This window comes from Pecten maximus, chromosome 15, assembly GCF_902652985.1.
Source record: "Pecten maximus chromosome 15, xPecMax1.1, whole genome shotgun sequence".
NCBI lineage: Eukaryota > Metazoa > Mollusca > Bivalvia > Pectinida > Pectinidae > Pecten > Pecten maximus.
Genome location: NC_047029.1, coordinates 30742701 through 30764800, shown reverse-complemented (window position 1 = coordinate 30764800; position 22100 = coordinate 30742701). Strand labels below are relative to the sequence as shown.

At 35.1% G+C, this 22100-nt stretch overlaps 2 protein-coding genes across 2 annotated transcripts; both read left to right on the top strand.

Annotated features, from left to right (window-relative positions):
- Nucleotides 1–10702: 10702 nt before the first annotated feature.
- LOC117343981 lies at nt 10703–13862 on the top strand. The gene is made up of 3 exons (XM_033906572.1): nt 10703–10779; nt 11722–11901; nt 13551–13862. Exons 1-3 carry the CDS (start codon nt 10741–10743, stop codon nt 13788–13790), a joined length of 459 nt encoding a protein of 152 aa, XP_033762463.1. The 5' UTR covers nt 10703–10740; the 3' UTR covers nt 13791–13862.
- A 3464-nt stretch (nt 13863–17326) lies between these two features.
- Nucleotides 17327–20104, top strand: LOC117343874. The gene is made up of 3 exons (XM_033906418.1): nt 17327–17451; nt 18583–18756; nt 19723–20104. The coding sequence occupies exons 1-3, from the start codon at nt 17437–17439 to the stop codon at nt 19960–19962; spliced, it is 429 nt and encodes a 142-aa protein (XP_033762309.1). The 5' UTR covers nt 17327–17436; the 3' UTR covers nt 19963–20104.
- The last annotated feature ends 1996 nt before the right edge of the window (nt 20105–22100 follow it).

Below are 22100 nucleotides of genomic sequence, written 5' to 3'. Positions count from 1 at the left end.
TTAATGAAGTAAAGCAACGTTGCCACGAAGAAAAGTTTTTGCTATTCCAACTTTGACGATGATGTTAGTGTGATGATACACAAAATATCTGTATAATATCAGTCCTTAAACTACGCGATTCAAATGATTCACCCTCTCTTTTACATCTTTTACGTGTTTTAAATCAAATTAAACGATCATAGTCTATATTACATGTTTTGTACACAATTCAACTTACCTAGTCTGGTATGTAGGCATTAATACATATATTTTTATTCAAATCTTTACATAGCCTGCTTGATCGAACTTGTACAGGATAATTTAACTTTTTAGTTCCACATCTTTTTTTGACTAGGTCGAGTAGCTTAACCCTGCTTTATCCCTGTAAATTTTGGATTATTGTAAGAAATTTCAAAATTAAGTCTCTTTTTTACTGTTCATAACAAGACTAACTTGATTATCTGGATGATTTCTATTTAGGACATCAGTTCTATTTCACATGTGTATGCACTTTATATACCGTATTTGCTCTTACTTTGTAATTAATTTACGCTTGTTATACTTTATCAGATACATACATATATATCACATATGATCAGAAGATATAGATTTGAATTTCCTGTCGTAGTTTTACCGAGAGAAATATATATCACATTTATACGGTCTCTGATTTTATCATGTGTTATCAATTTTGTGATTAGACCTTTGGGTTTTAAAACTGAAATAAATAATGAATAACTCCGTAGAGCACGATGACATTCTCATTAATGTTGGAAGCCAAGTTTTATGAAGCAGTCTATAGCCTTACCTGTAGGTCATAATTATCTCTTATTGTTCTACCTTTCACACCTAGTATCACTTGGTCCACAGAATACCGCACCTTTAGTTGACCAGTGTACAACATGCTGTGTTGTTTGTATCATCGCTGACAATTAAGTCTAACTACCCTAGTTTACCTGTGTGATACTGTCTGGACCATTTGTACCCTATACATGTAGCCTGACCAGTGCATATTACATGGAACTGTTTTAAAGGTTTGACTATAGCACAGTAAAGGAAATATTGTTTATTTGACACGATCTTCATCTTTGTTTCCATCGTAATGCGTCGACTACTATACTAGGATCCACCATTTTTTTTATCACACTAAGATCGGTGGACCATGTGACTTGACTTGTTTTTTGTGAGAGTGTTATTTTTTCTAAACAAAGATACAGAAAGATGTATAACCATATATATTTAATTCTCACCTCCTTATTAAATTATTTGCTGTCGCTACTATGCTTTAGTGACGTTCGGTAAGTATATTTAACTAAATTTCGTTTCGATAAAAAATACACTCCGCAAAATTTTCTACCGAACGGTTATGAGACGGTCAGCGAGTGAAAATAGGTAAACGCAAATGCTACGGTAATGCTACGGTAAGTGGACGCAAACGCTACGGAAATGCTACGGAAATGGTACGGTAATGCTACGGAAGTGCTACGGAAATGGTACGGCAATGCTACGGTAGTGATACGGAAATAGTACGGAAGTGATACGGTAATGCTACGGAAGTGCTACGGAAACGCTACGCTTAAATCGGAACTGCGAACGTACACGGGTCTGTAAGTATGCCATTGCGATACCAACCAAGGACCGGAAAGCTCGTACCACGGCAGAAGTGTTTTTTAACAACTTTGTTGTTTATTACGGTCTGCCGCAACGAATTCATACCGACCAAGGACCTAACTTTATAAGTGATCTTATGAAGGAGTTGTGTGCGATAACCGGTATAGAGAAATCCAACACCACGCCATATCACCCGATGGGCAATGGACTCTGTGAGAGGTTTAACCGTACACTGATAGGGATGCTTGGAACATTGACAGGGAAGCAGAAAAGAGATTGGAAGTCAAACACGGCAGCATTGGTTCACGCATATAACTGTACCAAGCAAGAGTCAACAGGACAGACCCCGTACTTTCTAATGTTTGGCAGAAGCCCAAGACTTCCAATAGATTTAGCATTTGGAATTTCCAAAAACAAACCCACAGGAACCTTGACTTCGTATGTGGACTCTTTACGAAAGCGGCTAACAGATGCCTATGCTCTTGCATCATCAAGTTCTGATTTTGCCAAATCTCGCCAGAAGAAAGTCTATGACAGCAAGGTGCGAGTTTCTGCTGTCACCGTTGGAGACCGCGTGCTGGTCAAGGTTGTAGCCTTTGAAGGTTCACACAAGATAGCGGATAAATGGGAGGAGTGTCCATATGTCGTCACAGCTCAACCCAACAAGGATGTACCGGTGTTTGAACTTAGAAGAGAGGATGGGGAAGGAAAGACCAGAACCCTTCATCGAAATCTCCTACTCCCTATTAGTTTTCTGCCCGGACATCCAAAGGTTCCGATACCTGCTCCGAGACGACAACGACCTAGTCAGACAAGACAGACGAGACAGACTATCCCCGTCAACACAGATGAGGATACTTCAGAGTCAATATCGTCGTCTGATGAGGATGTGATGGTATAAACGAGGACAAATCTAGACAGGATTAACTCTGACACCATCTCTGATGAAGAGGTCGTTGCGGAACCAGAGGAGAGAGGGGACGCCCTCTCAGAAGCAACAGAGGTTGATATACTGGAGCATGTTGAGGAAGAACATGAAGACGATTCTGATGAAGATGGAGAGGAACATCAACCCAGAAGATCATCGCGAAGAGAACGGAGGAAGCCAGAGTGGATGCGAAGTGGGGCTTATGTATGTGCTCAGCCAACAAGGAGAACCGGATTGGATGTCTCGAGCCTATTTTCTCACCAAGCTGTCTTCATCCGACCTCTTCAAAGACAAGGGAGGGGAAGTTGCTACGGCAATTTTAAGCATTATCACTGGGAAGTGATTTGATTTTAATTTTGTCTTTTGTTTTAACCTCTTAGAATGTATATTTTTCACCTTACTAAAATGAAATTAATTATTTTGATTCCAGTTTTTGATTTTCAGGTGATTATATATTTTTTTTTGTCGTAATCGATTTCGCATATTTCTTGTTTATAGCATCAGTACTTGTTGCTGGAGGTCAATATGCCTGTCGGTTGTAAATAGTATGTTGTTAAATGCACATAAGTTTTCTTTTTGAATATTATTTGCATTTCTTTGCAGTGTTGTAATTAATATTATCGTAATATTGCAAATGTGACTTTTTAAACTAACTTAATTTTCTTTTACAGTTAGCTATATATTTATCTTCTTTACAATATCGTTGACGACCTTCTACAAAGTAGGGGAAGATGTAGTAGGGTCAAGCTGCTATCTTATTTGTATGTCCGCGCCCGCCGTAAAGAGTACTGATTTGTATGTCCGCGCCCGCCGTAAGTGCTCGCTATCGTGTTCCTAGTTTGTCCGCGTGTCGTATCCCGTTGTGTGGTTCATATAGCGAACAGAGGTATTGCGTTTTGTTACTCGTGTTTATGTGGTTTTCTACGTTTGTATTCTATGGTGTGGTTTTGTACGTATTACGTAAAGTTTTGTCAGTTGTTTTCATTGGTCAGTGTTTTGGTCACTTTTCAGGTATTTGTCTTTGTCTCGGGTAGGTGTCAGTTCCGAGTTGGACTCGACGACTGTACGGACGTGTTTGTAATGTTAGTGTTGTCTTTGTTTAAAAATGTTTTAAGTCTTTTAAATGTTTAATTATCATCTGTATATCTCCATACATTAAGCTGACAAAGCGTTGTTAATGCTTTGTATTGTAATTTTGGTGATAATTTATATGTCATAATGTACGTGACAATGAATCTTTTCAAGGTCATAATAGTTTCATGTATTCTTTGTAAATTAATGTTCTAGTCTTTAGATTAGGATAGTGATACTTAATTATTTATATTTTGTTTACAGTTTGAATTTTCTCATAGTATTGGGAGTTTCGCAAGGTCTGTGTAGATACGGCTCTGCGCCACACGCAGGTAGCTATGTGTTATTTTTCTGTGTCCGTGTATAGTACAATGTATGTATGTTATATCGATTGTTATTTTGTTACAGGGTTATACATGTACCCTGGTACATTCTTTGAATAAATGACAGAGACCTCACCCAGAGTGTACGTTATTTGTATACAAGCATGCACCTCTACTACATTACCTTCGCAAATCCCAGTATTGAAATTAATGATACGCTATACGTATGATACAGAATCTAAATTTGCATTTGGATCTATACATATAAATAAATTCAAAATGATGTTAGACATCTTAACACCAATGATGACTTACTAGCAACCGTCTCCGATGCTACCAGATATTTAACTTCTAAACCGCGGTCTGCGACAGCGACGACGCGAGCAGAATGTAATGTCGAAGTCTCGGTCTGTAAAGACGACGACGCGACAAGTTCTGAAATAGCTAAATCGCAATCTGATACACCGGCGAGGCGACCAGTTATATCATTGCTATGTGTTGATCTGTTACGCCACCAACGTGAAAGGGCCGCGGTGGCCGAGTGGTTAAGGTGTCCCGACACTTTATCGCTAGCACTCCACCTCTGGGTTGCGAGTTCGAAACCTACATGGGGCAGTTGCAAGATACTGACTGTAGGCCGGTGGGTTTTCTCCGGTTACTCCGGCTTTCCTCCACCTCTAAACCTGGCACGTCCCTAAATGACCCTGGCTGTTAATAGGACGTTAAACAAAAATATACAAAAACCACCATCGTGACCATATATGTAATTGCTTAGTCTTGGATGAGACATATCGAGGCGACCAGATAAGTAATGGCAAAGTGTCGGTCGGTTAGGCCGCCGTAGAGACAAGTTATGTTAAGTCTAATCTCGGTCTGTTACGCCACTTAAGTGACCAGGTATGTCATGACTAAGTCTTAGGTTATGACGCCGCCCACCCGACCAAATGTATATCGCTAAGTAGTCGTCTGTGACGCCGCCGACGTGACCAGATATGTAATTATCAAATCTTAGTCTATGATGCCGCCGACCCGACCAAATGTGTATCGCTAAGTAGTCGTCTGTGACGCCATCGACGTGACCAGATATGTAATGACTAAGTCTATGAGTCTATGACGACGCCGACCCGACCGAATGTGTATTGCTAAGTGATTGTCTGTGAAGCCGCCGACGTGACCAGATATGTCATGACTAAGTCTTAGTCTAATTATCGGTCTGTTTACCCGCCGACGCGTCACATTATGTAATGGCTAAGTATCGGTCTGTGACGCCGCCGACCCGACCAGATGTGTAACGGCTAAGTCTCCGTCTGTGAAGCTGCCGACGTGAAGCTGCCGACGCGAGGAAATGTTAAACTGAGAATAAAAAATCTAGAATTCAATCACTGTTCAATTATTTTGTCTACTTACCTATATTTGGGAGATTCGGAAGAGAAAATTACTCGTTGAAGTTTCTAAATAGCTTGCCTATACTGTGTACTCATATCACATGAAGACATACAGCCGATTCACTGAACAATATCCCCAGGAGGGGTCAGTTTATTCTTATATCACGATCTCTATCGTAAAGTGTCACGTGGTATTGATTAAGAAAAGAGTATAAACTGTGACTACAACAATTTATTATTGATATAATTCGACGGGGGATAAGGTGAAAAGAAAAGTAGATAACGCGTTTGAACTAGTCCAACTCAGGTAAAAGATAAACTTATTAAATATTTGCTATCTTCATTGATTTTCCAATCTTGTTTACTGAATGTCATGATTTGTCTATAATTTTATGACAGAGGAGATACAAAATACACCTTTAAAGCTCTATCTTGTAGCTTCTCTCTGTCAACACATCGTGTGGGAAAGCTTGATATCCATGCATTTATAATGTAAAATAAGAATTAAAAAAGAAGCAAAATAGTCTTAATAGAATAAAAAAAAATTGTAAAAAAAAGTAAAACACACTAAAAAAAAAAAAAAAAACCTGGCTCAGTACATAGATCCGGTTCCCGTGCTTTTTTAAAATTAAATACCCCTAAATAAACAAAAAAAATTAACTGATACCTCCAGTTTTACCTTTCGACTTTTGTTAATGCCTATACGGTGTTTCAAGCTACCGTTGTTGTTGATCTGCCCCCCCCCCCCCCCCCCCCCCCCCCCCCCCGTTTTCCCCTCCAGTACTGATACTGACCAGTCATATATATTTATTGTCATTATTCGACATATGCAAATATACTACTCACTTCGGCTATGGTATATATTTGGTGTATAACCTTTCAGTATCGTTCCGACATGTGATGTTGATTACATTATGTATGATGGCAAACCCCACACGTGAATAGAGCTTAACTGAATAATGCAGATTGCGTCTGGTTAAAATTTTACATGCATATCTCGTCATTGTTGCAAGCGACAAAAATTCCAGAAGGTAGAATCGGTAAAATGATAGCCAAACATTCATCTTAATACATTGTAGGTCATATTCGAAACATGATAGCCAAGCACTCGTCGAAATAGATCGTCATAGCAACCATATGACGTAATGCTATGGTCACGGTGATGAAAATATGTTTTCCTTAATTATCCCTATATAGTAAATAAACAATTATCTTGTCAATGTTGTATTATATCAAATAAAATCGGTTGTCAGTTAAGTAAAAACTCGCCTCAGATTTGTTTTTCATGGTATCAGTTAAAGTTTAAATAAAAAATGAAAATCAATAATACAGGATTACTCGTATTACATTTCCATCCCATATATTTAACTAGAGCAGTCCAATATACTGAATACTTCCACAGCAACCTGGAAATGTGTGTACAGTTAAGATACAACAGACTTCCTGGTTACCTGCGAACAATGTTTATTGTCAGCATGCTGTGAGGTTTAGATTTATTTATATAAGCCACCAACATAAAAGACGTTTGAAGGTGTGTTTTGTACACCCAGTCTGACAAGTCAGCTCTGTTGATGGATAATCGTATCCCCAAGGATCGATGTAACTCTTATCTATTATAAATAATGGCATGGTTTCAAAATATCAAATCATTCAATAACAGAAATAACCGAATCCTATTCGTTTGTTCATTGTCTTCAGATTCTGTTTTTTTTTTTTTCAAAAGAAATATATCTGTATTGATGTTTTAATACCTATTCAGTATATACTATATAGAAGTTATGCAACAAGTGGCAGTTGTGTATCGTGCTTATTAAGTTCGAGTTAATTTTCAAATTTCGAAACCTTGTACCTATTCAAAATATGAAAATAAAATAAGGAGCTTCACATTTCTGTAAACATGATAAACAACCGTCATTCCTTGGGTAAGATCGGTATATCTTAACTTATTTAGGTAGATGATGATTTCTGTGAGCCAAATCACTACGCGACAAAATCTAGTTCATAATAAAGAAAGATTTGTATTGTAATTTAGATGAAGGACTTAACATATTTATTGCAATAAATAAAATATATAATTTTCAAAAAAAAAAATGAAATGTAAGTAGACAATCATTGTGTGTGTATGTTTATCAATAGAACCACTTGTTTATCAATGACTCAACAAAACTGACAGCTGTTATTGCAATAATCACTATTAGATTCAATTATTGGTCGTCTCTTGGGCTAGACGGGTATGCTATAACTTGTAAAATGAAAAAGTTCACCCTTAGATTTGTTCATTCAAACCTCAATTCTAAAACCGATTTTGAGTGCTGAGCAATGTGTGTGTTTCACGTTTATCAGTTAATTGACATGAGACAAAAGTTCTAAATTGGATTTTTAAATATAAGTGTGTTTGAGATACAAATTCACAATAAAAGTAAATGAAATGATTAGATAATGTGCCGTATCATTCAAATGATTACGATAGGGGACATTGCATGAACCATTTTGTCGTACCGTTAGATTTCTTATATTTTACAAAGTAATCCACCGTTGATACCAGTATTTTTATATATATATATTACAATCCCACCGCTGCCAACAGTGGTATGCTTTTGTGTATTACAAACGTATTCTGCCGCTGCTACCAGTGTAACTTTTTTTATATGTTACAATCCGACCGATACTACCAGTGTAAACATTTTTCGGCATAGCCGTATAATTTTCTTTTGGTCCCGGATATGACGCGGAAGGTGGCGTTACTGGTCAAGATGAAGTACATTTATGTATGTGATTGATCAATGTAGCGGTAAATGCAAAATGCAGATATGCAGTTAAAGACGAAACAAAGTTAAGATTGAATGCAAACTGAATAAGTGGATGTATCTTTTCAAATGACATATCAATGAAATTATATTCCTGATTCAAATGCAGTCCTACTATCACCAAAAATGATTCAAACTGACATAATTTTGTTATCCGGGTTAAAACGCATTTATTAATGAGTTCGTGATTTTTTTTCACCAGCAGTTTTACATTATAACCACCAGCATTAAAACTATGCCGTTTATCTTTTTTAAAGATATTTCTTGTTATTTATTACGAACTCATTCCGCCGCTGCTACCATTGTTAATGTTTTATTTATCCCAATCCCACCGCTGCCACCAGTGTTACGTTTTTATATTACAACCCCACCGCTGCCAACAGTGGTATTACAAATGTATTCGGGCGCTGCTACCAGTGTTACTTTTTATATATTACAATCCGACCGATACTACCAGGGTTACTATTTATATATTACAATCCGACCGATACTACCAGTGTTACTATTTATATATTACAATCCGACCGATACTACCAGTGTTACTATTTATATATTACAATCCGACCGATACTACCAGTGTTACTATTTATATATTACAATCCGACCGATACTACCAGTGTTACTTTTTATATATTACAATCCGACCGATACTACCCGTGTTACTTTTTATATATTACAATCCGACCGATACTACCAGTGTTACTTTTTATATATTACAATCCCTGCGCTGCTCCTAGTGTAAATTTTGTATATATTAAAATCCCTGCGCTGTTCCCAGTGTAAACTAATTTATTTTCGTTTCATGCTTCATCTTCCAGCATCAAACAAATACACGCATTACTATGAGTTCAAGAAACCATCTTTTAGCAGGATCGTTTAATAAGATTTATTTCCCTTTAGTCAGCGTTTGTATCAATGGTATGTCATAGAAATTTCGAGACCGTATAAAATGGTATTTTTGACATTTATAGTTATCCTGATTCACCACAACAGAGTATACGAGGAATTCCGTATGAGTCTAGAGGTATATTGTTTGCTTCCTCTCCTGGGTGTTTTGTACTGTTCAAGAGCCTGATATCACTGAATGCACTGTACTTTCGTGACAGTGTTCCTGGGCTAGAATTTTTTTCTCATTAGCTCTAGACACATTCGATTAGTCTCCCATATCGGCCAAGTAGCTTACCAACTACCATCAATTCATACAATGCCACCTTCATTTACAAAAAGAAAATAAATAAAAATGAAATATATATACATATATATATATATATGTAAAGTAAAAAAGAACAAACAAACAAAGAAAAACAAAAAACTGCCATTTACTTTTATCTACTTCTAGCGTATGGTAAGCTAGACAGCTGCCAAACCAAAAATGGACAACAAAAATATCCCGCGTTGAAATATAGTATTAAACGTGACATAACAGAAATCACCAGAATGATATAGACTTATTTTGCTCTGCCTATATTAGATGTAATATCTATGTATAATGAAATTGCGTTTGGAATTTACTGCATGCACAAAAATACAATCAGTTTCCGTCATTAAGGAACTATGTGATGAGTTAATTCAGAAAGCATCCTTTCAGGTTTAACGATAAGAAACCGAATGATGTTCCCATCATTGATTCATACCTTGTGACAATACAAAGAATTAATAACTACGACCGCATTGACATCTAAATAAATTATTATTTTGCTGCTTTGTCTAATGTAGGCTGGTGATAAGTTGGTTAGTGGTTCAATTAATTAACATTCTTCAATCCAATTAATTACCCCTAGGTCTCCCACCTCCACGTCCTAGCATCACTCTGCAACAGCTGGGCGGGACGTGTGATATTACAATCAAAATGATTTTTATCTTATTTATTTATCTATTAGATTTTCTCTTAACGTCCTATCATAATATATGGCCTTTAAAGACGGCCTCTCCTGCTTGCGAGATGCATGCATGTTGTGTTTATGAGCTTTGGAAAGCTGAGTTAAATTGGAGTTCCTCCCCTTAGATTGGGCGAAACAAACGACTTTATAGTGCTACCTAAGTGATGTATACTGCCGAAGTCATATACTGACAACGGGAAAACCAGTGTCCGGCTCCACAGATGCAGAGCACTAGGCGACGTATGATAGAGTAATAATGAAAATGATGTTTGTCAATGAGACTTGACAATGAAACCTGCGTCATACTTAATTAATAGATGAAAATATATCAAGCAATTAAATTAGAGGTTATTTAAGCTTTTAATCTTGAAGCTGATTTACGTTTAAGTATAATTGCTAAGATTAAATATTTTCTAAATTCATTTATGTACACGAAAGCAATAATCTGTGTTGATGTTGAATTTAAAGTGTAAACTAAATTGAATTACACAGTTAAAATGGCCCTATTATACCATCGTTATTTATCGCACTGTTCATGTAAATTAGATATTTTTTGAAAAAATAACTAACTGACTAGCTGTTTTATAACAACCTGTTTCTAGGCTGTCAGCGTGATGAATGCCAAACAGGAAATTTGCATATAAAAAAGGAATAGATGAAAGAAAAATTCATATTCATTTTGCCAGCGGCGAATATATTTCATTACGAAACCGACATCTGCTTTGAAATAAAAATATATATCGGTACGGATGCATCATGACTTTGGCAAGCACAGTAGAGACGAAGACAATGAAGGTATAGTATTCGAATTATGTAATTATTTTAACACAGTTTGTATTAAGATAACATTAGTGTATCCTATCCATTTTGTATGATAGGTGAAATGCTAGAACATCATACAAACGTATGGAGATTGATTTATCATCTGATTACTTTCACTTGCCTTGAGAAATATAGAGGTAACACAACAAATGGTGGTTGGATGATATATTTATTTCACTGAAGTAGGCTATTTCGTTAAAATTACAAAATGTACGAGTCGTGTGACCTGTTTCTATTACAATACTATGAATACACATGCGTGTGCTTACATATGCAATTAATGAGTAGCGATAATATAATACGTTAATACTAGAAAAATTGATTTGATAATATTAAATCAATCTATTATCATGAAATGTATTCAGTCACTAATAAACTATCTGATAGATTCATGGTATTTAGACGTGTTTCAAACACCAGCAATGTATGCAATTCCGTGATGCATTGACTGAACAATCGCGGACACAGTGTGTTAATGATGTTGACTGTAAATGTACCGTCGTATATAGGACCGCTAAATGCTAACGGACATGCATTCTCGATTATCGACTTACTTACATCTGATGTCATCAAACCATCAATATCAAAATCGTCGAGATAATCTTTAGGTTGGGAGAACATAACAGTTTCCAATACCGCGGTAAATCTAGATTCTGTAGCAGTTTGTACATCAAGTCACAACCTGAACGCCGATATGAAGTCAAGGAAGCGATTCTTCATATAAAAACAGACAAATATGCTTCGGAAATATGTGTTACTATCTACCTGTATGCATTACCACTGAGAACAATTTAGAAGAATATTGTTTTCGAAATTATACATTTCTAATCAAGGTGAAATAATTTAAAATATTCAGTATTTTGATGATAAATATATTATTGATTTTATGTAACAATCTCTGTTGCACAGTTTCAGGTTCAACTGTTAGTATTGTGTATGATGTCCCTGATTGTGGTGACCAAGCAGTTAGGCATCAGCTTCACCTGTGACAGGAACACATACACGGATGGCTGCAGCGTACCGAAGGGTATAAAGATAGAGTTCAAAGGGAGGTTCAAACCAGCTTGTAATAAACACGACATATGCTACAGTTGTGTAAGTAACGACAGCCGACTTTCGGTAACTTCTTTTATCTTTCCAAACCACTAACTTGGTTTAATACAATATCTGCCATCATTAAACAATGCATTTCACAGCTTTTTAAACCGATCTTTTTAATCGTTTTAAAAATGGTGCGTAAAAGATAGTAATTGAGATTGTTTCCCTTTATACTGATATGCAATATTATGTATTATTTCTGTGACGTAGGTTAATAATCATGCTTGAGTAAGCATATAACCTCAGGGGAGTATGCAGTCCTCATTAAGGTTGTAAAGATATCAAATCAACAACACAAGGTTTGTCGGAATAGCATTGCTCAACCGATGCCAAGGAAACATACTATCTGATGCAACTATATTTTGCGCTTAGTTTCCCCTTTTAGAGCGAAAATGGCTACACATTCCAAACTCATTAAACGGCGATTTCGTATTATAAATAGTAAAAAGGGTTTTAGATATAGCGATACACAAGCCCATACCGTAAAAATGTTGAATAAACATGTTTCTGGATTTAAAAAACACTGGTTGATCATGCTACATGAGTAATGAATCCCAACCGCATTCTGCTTACGGAAGGTAACATACAATCTTATTCTAATTCAGCTTTTTATTTATTTTTTTTCTTCCATTTCCGCTCCATATTTTCACCAAATTTGGCTATAACAAGTCACAAAATGAACAAATACCGACTCGTTTAAAAAGAGTCAACTTCTTTTCAACGGATAAACTTTGTTTTTTTCTTCAAAATTTATAGCATATCTATGACAGTTTATTTCATTATCATATATTAGATAAATTAACAGATATCATCATACAAAATGACTAAGAAAACAATAATATATCACTTTATGAAAAATAAAATCAAACCTCTACAACAAGTTTTCTTTGTGTCTTTTTCAATTGATAACGCAATTGTCTATTTTATTACGTCATCATAAATTGATGACGGAAAAAAATGAAGTAGTATATACCAAAATATTGCATTGGTGAATTCATAGTGTAATGATGCGAATTATGTTATAAATATCTGTCTGATTGAAAGATATATAAGATTCAATTAATTATCCTCTTATATCAGTGAGGATTGTAAAAAAAACCACACAAGATCTTAACACCTTTAAAGATAGATAGAGGTTTACATACAGTAGATCCCAAAATTAATAAAACTTTCGTCATTCTAGGACTTATCATTGATGGTAATGGACTTAAGTGGTTACAGTAGACAACAAGTAAACGTAAACAAAAGGAAAATTAAAAGATCAATGTATAGAAGGAAATCAATTTCAATTTGTGCATTATCTTACTTTTCAGTCGAAAAGTTAAAGTGAGTAGTTATTAGCAATGGCAAATCCACTGTTGTATACTACTGGAGTGTTCTATCTTCCAAGTGAACGAGTTGAAGTATCAATTATCCGTAAATGAAACTGGATGAATAATAAATTTCATAATAATCAATGTTTTGCGATTGATAATCTCAATTTTATTTTCATTTATGAAAATGTAAGCTAAAATGACCATTGTATAGTATTGTAAAAAATCACACATTGTTTTCTTTGGACTTTATACAAATTTTGTCTTTCAATAGCAAGTTAGGTCCTACTTAATGAACGATGTCACCATTTCCTTGTTTATATGAAATTTCAGATGAAGACATTTGGACTTTCAAGACTTCAATGCGACCAACGATTTAAGAAAAACATGAAAGGAATATGTAACACCCTTGGTGGAAAGAATTTTTTGGATAAATTCCTAAAACGTGAATCGTGTAAAACCCACGCTGATATATATTACGTGGCAGTAAGAGTGGGTGGTGCCTCAGCCACTAAAAACCGGGGAAGGTCAAGATGGTGTCGACAAAAGTGGGTCAAACCATGCATGCAATAGGTTGGAGAAATTCAACCCGCTTATTTTTAAGTGTCTGAATATTTTATCAAATAAAGTTTAGGACAAAAAGAATCTCTTGTTATTTATGTGTTTCTGTACGATGTTGGATCATATTAAGTCTGTATAGCGATTTTGCTATTTCAAGAGTTGCCAATGTAAAGCAGATTTCAAATTTAATTATCTATTTCTATGTATAGACATTTCAGACTTTTTTCAGTATCAAACTTATCAAAATGATTCCATTCGGATATTACTGTAATCCCCTTACATTTTATCGTATACATTTTGTTGATAGATAGTCCGATCATACCTACTCCCTGCTGATATTCACATGTCTCTTCCCTGTCTCAGACGACTTATAAAAGTACGTACCAGCTACATTTTACAGATTTATTATAATACTATGTATTTACATTGATATGGTAAAGCCACGATATCAACTTAATGTAACTAGATATATTTGCGGTCTGAGAGAGCATAATTCATACCAAGCTCCTGACACCTTTCCAAGCGTATGAATATGTTCTAGATACGCAAAACACGACCATGATCACAAAGAGACGCGACACAATAATGTTCGTATCAAAACACAAAAAATGATTCTTTTCTCCGGTCGTATGGCAGGGACATTTAAAATCGTATGTCTTTGAATTATCTTGAGTGATAGAGCAAAAAGACAACTCAAGCGATTTCGAAGTTATAAGGTAGGAATGTGCCCCGGTTTACCGAAAGCGCACAATATGCTTTGTGTCTGTAAACCTGAGAAATTCAGATCGACGAGAAAGTTCAATGTATATACACATATTCCAATTCATTCTCACATCTTCCTTTCATAACCTTTCAGTAACGTCCGTTAATGTGATATATATCATAATACATATATTCCATGTTTATGTACAGTACTGTAGGTCTGAAACTCTGGTATTGCTTAGTACGTACGCCGTTCAAGCTCTGGCCTCTCATAAAAGATTTATCAACAAAATCTTTTAATTACGTGTATCTATTAACCCTATAGTTACATTTGATTTTTATTCATTTATTGGTATTTACAGTTAATGGTGAACTGATGGTATTATCTCCAACCTGAAGCTGCCGAGCTTTACATTTTACAGGTTGAAGACGCACAGAAGAATACGATGCCCCAAATTCCACTGTCAATTAGACAGTCTAAAAAGGTTGGGAGCGATGGAGATCTATAAGAAAAGGCTTGAATATATATGTTTGCAATGATTCGTAGTAACCGAAGATTAATATTCTATCCTATGCTTTTGCTCAGTGTTTCAATGAATTATTATATGCATTTGTTGTTTTCTTTGTTTCGTTATGGTGTTTAATGAATGAATGAATGAAAAATTACAACAAATAATGCATAATACTGTATTGAAACATATGAGCGTCCACAAATAATCAAACACAGAGTGTCTATGGGAAATAACTATATAGATAGATTATGTCAAATATGATATGATGAATTGCATTCGCGTGTAACTGTGTTGGGACTACTGAAGTAATTCACATGTTCCTCACAAGGTTGTATTGCTTTCGACGCCGTGTCATACTCGTCTGGGATCAACCCTCATAGGCGACCATGATGCTATATTTCCATACGGCATGTATACAAAATCCATGCTTTCCAACTTTCCGTTTAATTTTGCCCGATCAACGCAGAACGTAATTTAAACAATTGAAGTTGAATAATCAACTTACTCTCTGTCTAGTAGATCTACGGTTTTAATTCGAGGACACGTTACAACAGCTTTTGATATGCTGCTGCGTGATGTTGACACTTCACCGAGAAAATTCGGTGCCGTATTGTTCAAGTACTTAGTCTACGCCTTATAAAATCAGCAATTAAAGAAAATAACGAAAACAAATACCTTATCCTTTAGCGGAAAACACAATCAAAATAGGTCATTTATGGAACTTTTTTTATTCTTTGCGCAGTGATTTTATTTTGACTATATCAGTTTAATTGAGAAAACGTTTAGGCGTGAAAATAAAAGTATGGGCAGTAAATGTAATGATTAAAATGTCTTTCTGGTGGTAATATTAACAGATACATTTCTGAATGGTTTCGATATTTGTTGAGGTCCATCAAACAAATATCCCTACCGTACTTGCCTAAAGCTGTAGTCGTCAAATGATTTAAATACTACCACATAATTCTAGAAATGTGTGTGCAATAAGAGTTTCCTTGTTGTATTCAGCTCACAATGCTTTTGATAAAATTAGAGTAGTGTATTATTTTAATACTACAACGAATCCTAAAAAAACTGTACAATAAAAGGTTTCTTGGTTGTTTTACAGCTTACAATCCCCTATATACACCTGAATAGGTGTAACATTTGAAGTACTAACACATAATCCTACAAATATTTGTACAGTGAAGAGTGTCTTGGTAGATTTCAGCTTACAGTCTAATATATACTTTTTCTCATAAGATATATAGATTATTCTTCAAATATTAAAACAAATATTTATGTCTGTATATAAGCAAATATACTTTAGTGAATCATTCAATCAGAGTTATTCCCCTTCCATAATAGTTTTGGTTTTGTTGTTTTTGTCCTTTCCTAGAAATTTTAACACTCATCACATGTAACACAAATCTGCTTCAATTATTTACATAGTTTACCGTCGTTGTTGATGCAAAATCTTCACTCAAATCCAACTGGACAACATTTGAAAGATTCGGTCAAAAAATCACTTTGTCCTTCGAGCCTTTGGCCTAAATCCTCGACTACATTGATGTTGCTGCACCGCAATTTTAATAGTTTTGCCAGTTGAAATAATGTAGTAAAATCATCCTGACGTTACCTTTTTATCAACGGCCGGTGCTTAGTTGATAATCGTTTCAATTAATCTGTACGTCTTTTTGCCATTAATTACCCTTAGGTCACCAGTTCCCTCGCCCTAGTCAATCATTGCAGCAGCTTACCGTGTGGTTTTGTAAGGAATTTGATTGATGAAACAATTATGATTTTGTTTATGAGGCTTGGTTATAAAAAAACAGTGCTACATGTATGTTAATTTAATGTTAGATGGCAATAGATCAACCTATTAGATTAATAAAAAACATTTTAAGCGATTTTACTTTAAAACAGACTTTTGCTTCAGTATAATTGTTATAATTTAGCTTTTTTGTTTTTCTTTTTTAATACGTATTCGTGCACATTAAACGATAATCAGCTGAAATTTGATGACGCCCTTAATTTCAAACGAAGTAAAATATGTGCACCTGAAAATAATAATAAAACCATGCGAATGGGGATAAATGTTCGACGGAGGGGTTAAATTACTGTAACGTGCATAGTTGAAATTCGCTGTACTCTTCAAACATTACGATTTATCGCAGTGAATTTTAATGCAAATTGTGGAAGTTTGCAATACGAACTAGCTGACATATACATCCATGACATACCAGCCTGTTCATAGTCTGTCAATATGATGAATGTCAAACAGGAAATTCGCATAGAAAAATAAGTGTGTAATTAGACAAATATGCAAATTTGCTTTGCCAAAGGCGAATATATTTATCATTACGAAACCGACATCTGCTTTGAATATATATTGGTATTGGTGTATCACATATTTTATATTATTTGTACCACAAGCAGGACTGGAGGTTGGAGGCTACAGTAGAGAGATGGAGACAATGAAGGTAATGCATTATAATTGCTTTTGAAATAGTCTATATTTATAATATATATACACCACCATGGTTTAAAGACAACCCATGTTCATTGTGATATATATACATGTAAGCTTTCAAAATGCATTTTGTTTTTCATGTCAACTGCTAAAGCATTGTACCAATTTAGGGAGATTGAGCATTCTCTGAATACTTTTACCAGATTTAAACCATCACATTTTAATTCATGAGCAAAGGACCAGAGTTGTTGCAAATGAGAACACATACAGGAAGTGAAAATTTGTAATGACTGAATACTGAAATAGCTTGTTTTAACAAAATATAACATAGACATATGTATATATTCATTACTGAAACACTTTCACCACAGTATGTGACACCTCGTCACATTATACTAACTCCGTAGCTCCATCAACGTCAAACAGAGATAAAAAAAAAAAAAAACATAATTTTACAGACCATTCTTGGTCTAGTCATGAACATGATGTATAGTACAATGCCATATAGTGGTACCACGTATAGTGGAGGATATCATAGGTCTGTAGACGATCTCAATATGCTCCTCCAAATACATTATGATAATCTATTGCCTAGCTAGCCCGTTATCAAGCTAATAGTAGTCACTTACCCAAGGGTTTGAAATATCATCCATCTTTGATCCTTACATTGCGTTTGCTCCTAGGCATTTCAATTCAAAAGGTTTGCCATTTACCAAATATGCTGAAAGTGACAAAAACATTAAACATAGATAGGACTTTTAAGAGTTTAAGAAGGATACATGATCTACAGTCAAATCACAGTGTACTATCTTATGGCGACTAAAGGTAATTCTATGTTTAGGTCGATTATGCTTATTTTAATGCAAGTTGAATAGATAAACTGATGAAAGCTAGAATGACTAGCACATCAAGCATGTTGTTGTAACACAGATAAGTAGGAAGGGCGTTAAGAGGCTGAGGTGGGTTATGAAAACCCCCTGAGATATCCGGAGTATTCATGGTAATTCAGTATGATATATTTAATATATAATTATATACAATTTTGAACTGAATATTTGCTTCGAGTTAAACAGAATCGTTGAGATATCGAATGTTGACTGTATATTTATTTTAAATATCAATCTCTATTGCATATATTTAGGTACAACTCCTGGTATTGTGCCTGACGTCCTTGATTGCACTGACCGTGCATGCTGGCTACACTTGCGACAAAAACAAATACTCGAATGGCTGTAGTGTTCCGAAGGGTATCAAAATCGCGTTCAAGGGGAGGTTCAAACCAGCTTGTAACAAGCACGACATATGCTACAGATGTGTAAGTAACAGCTGCAAAATGCTGTCCAGAAACATTTTTCTGAGTCACATACTGTACAAATATATATCAAATTATTACGTATCATGGCTTGCTACATATCTGTAATAAATATATAATGTTTATTACAGTTTTATAACCGTTGACTATTATGTTCAAAACTAATCTAATTATGATAGATTAATTTTTAATATTGAACACAGTACTAAAAAAGACCATTCATTTTTTATGTCTTAACTTTGGCGTTGGTTATAAAAAGTTCTGTAAATATTGTTTAACGGTACATTGACGTCCGGGACAAATATATATAATATGTATTTCTGAAATAAAAAAGATACAATGCCGACCTGAGCCGAGCCTCTATAAGCGATGTACGCAATATCAATACGCTTCTTAAATGCTAAACAGTTACTTTCCCGAAAGTTGAAAATAGTACGCCATAAATTTTACTAATACCAATTCGTTTTTAAACGAACAAAATAAAACAACGAATCATCATTTCGGAAACAAAATTGTAAAAACTTTATAATTCATTTCAACGAAATGATGTTTCGAAAAAACTTTAAAAAAAATTAAGGTAAGTAATCTCTTACATCAAACAACAGCTCGAAAAAGACATAGACAAATACCATGAAAACCCGCATTAATTTGCTTTTTCTTCGACAAAATCGCTGAAATTTGATATCATCAGCACCTCTTACATGTATGAGTAGGGCAATGCATCATGAAATGTGAACATGTGGTGCACGAGTTCTCTGTAAATTCAAAAAAACTTGTATAAAACATTGCATTGTAGGTTTACATCGAATAAGAATCAGTAAAACGCAAATAGATGTCTGGTCAGTTTGTATCGTATCATCGTATCATTATGTACAAACTGAATTTTTTTTTGTTTATTCTTAAGTCATGCGTTATATTGATAAATTATTGACGTTAAAAACATTTCCCGTTTTATTTGTTTATATACAGATGACGGTATTTGGAATCTCAAGACTTCAGTGCGATAGAAGATTCAAGAAAAACATGAAACGGATATGTAAGACTCTTAAAGGAAAGAATTTCATTGATAAATTCTTAAAACGGGAATCATGTAAAAAACATGCCGATATCTATTACACGGCAGTGAGAGCAGGGGGTGCCTCGGCCATCAAAAAACGGAGAAAGCCAGTATGGTGTCGACAGAAATGGGTCAAACCATGCATGCAATAGCTTGGAGAGATGAAATTCGCTGATTTTGCAATTTAGTAGAGTTTGAATATTTGATCGAATAAAATATATACTTCTAACAGCGATGATATGATGATCTTATGATTGGGAACGTAAGTCCATATTAAATATTATTCAATGTTGTTGTTGTTGTTTCCCTCTTGTGTGATGTACATGACGTCACAGACAGCTAATTCGCGCCACTTTCAGTCACAGGAAAATTCAATCAGGAGCGGGTCGCGTCACTTTCAAAACAAAAATATGCAGTTATGAAACAAGAAATGAAACAGCAATCTAGATGATGTATATGTTCTTATTGAAAGGCGTAAATCAATAATCAGCCAGTAAAAAATAACGGGGGTGTGACACATATCAGTAGAGGAAAGAGCACCATATCTACGTGACGAGTCATTTGTTGACATCGTGCGTCATGGCCAGTGGTGAAATAATACGGGACTGCCATACAGGTTAATGTCAGTGTAATTTAGGGTACCACCGGAGACTATAGTGTCAGGTAGTTTGTGTACATTCAGTTGTCATAAAAGTCGGACCCAAACTAAGCAGTAATTCAGTGCGCAGTTCAACTATGCGAAATTATAAAATTTAACATGGCAAACCGATTACTGGCTCATTGTTTTAATTTGTCTTCTTTACGTTGTATGATACAATAAGTGTATTCATTTTGTTTACGTTGCTGCAGTTCTGCGTGTGCGTAAACAATAGTACTGATAGTAAACAGGAATCTCATTCATAAAAAAGAAGTTGTTCCGCTAGGTGGCACGTCGCCATTCATTCCTCCAATCAACAGTAAGTGGGCGGAGCTGCATCAACTTCTGAAGTTTACATTAACTTAATGCGTGGAAAGCAAGGGAAAGGGAGAATGTAGCACTAAAAAGGAACACAAAAGAGATATGTGAAAGGGACTTACATGTAAACCTGAATAGATCAAAACGAGGCCAAAATATGAACAAACTTTAGAAACTGAAAAAAGGATAGGTATCGATGGTGTCAACCATTTTGGAATCGTGACACAGGCCATCAATTATATACCGTGAACAATTCAAAAGGGTTCTCTTTTATTTACATTCGAATATACCGTAAATAAAATGGGAAAGAATATATTGTACGTAAAAATCACTGGAAAAAGTATAATTCGTTCCAATGTTCTTTATTTTGCTCTGCGTTTTGTTAAAATAACGAAAATTTGATCTACCCGGGAAAAAGTATAGAAAACAGATTAATTATTTATTTTTTCGAGAACCGTCGATTCTGCAAGGGCCTCTTCAAATCGTCAAATAATCACATATTTCTTCCATTTTCGAGCCAGCATTCATGCTCCTACATAATGAAAATGAACAACGTAAACTTTATCAACTGATATCAACTTACACTTATAACGCTAGTTTGCCCGGACTGAAGCGCGCGAGGGGAATAAAACACCCCCAACCCAGAGAAAACCCACTTGGCCAAGCAGATGACCTTATACCTTTTCATGTCCATCGAGGAACCGAACCCCGGCCGCCTAGGTGAAAGGCAAGTTACCATTTTGCTACCAGACCATCCTGAGCAAGTGCGCAATATGAACTGCTATGACAAGATTTCTGAACTCCATTAATCTTTTTCATGTCTTCACACTTTAAACTGCTGTTACAGTACGCTGAAGCATATGTTCATTGATCAATTCAAAACTAAATCAAATTATACAATACTTCTCATAATTTTAAAAAGAAAATCGTTATCAATGATCTAAAATAACACTAAAATTATGGGTTTTTTTTCTGAAATATTTCATAAAAGAATTCACTGAGCATTTCAATAGACTAATAGACAACGATTAAGCTACGACGAAAAACATTAGTAAGATAACACAGCGGAAAACTTTAGTTAGGAGATATTAGTGTTTTCTGTATAGCTTAAGGTTATACGAGTAATTGTGCTTTAAGAAATGCAATTTAATCAGACTGTAAAAGAGCAAAGTGTCGCTTTTAATTCTTTTATCTCCGAGGCAATTCTCCAACGTCAATATACAGTTCGTGCTAACACACGTTTATTAAGGAAATAATTCTTAAAGCAAATGTCCCTAGTTAACTGAAACATGTATTTCCATGTAATCCCTTCTGACAAAATGTTAATTGTATCAT

Excerpts from the sequence above, each read along its gene's own strand:
- LOC117343981 (XM_033906572.1), top strand. The coding sequence starts at position 10,741 with ATGACTTTGGCAAGCACAGTAGAGACGAAGACAATGAAG. Across the intron at positions 10,780-11,721 it reads TAGAGACGAAGACAATGAAG|GTTCAACTGTTAGTATTGTG; the intron begins GTATAGTATTCG and ends GCACAGTTTCAG. Across the intron at positions 11,902-13,550 it reads ACGACATATGCTACAGTTGT|ATGAAGACATTTGGACTTTC; the intron begins GTAAGTAACGAC and ends ATGAAATTTCAG.
- LOC117343874 (XM_033906418.1), top strand. Across the intron at positions 18,757-19,722 it reads ACGACATATGCTACAGATGT|ATGACGGTATTTGGAATCTC; the intron begins GTAAGTAACAGC and ends GTTTATATACAG.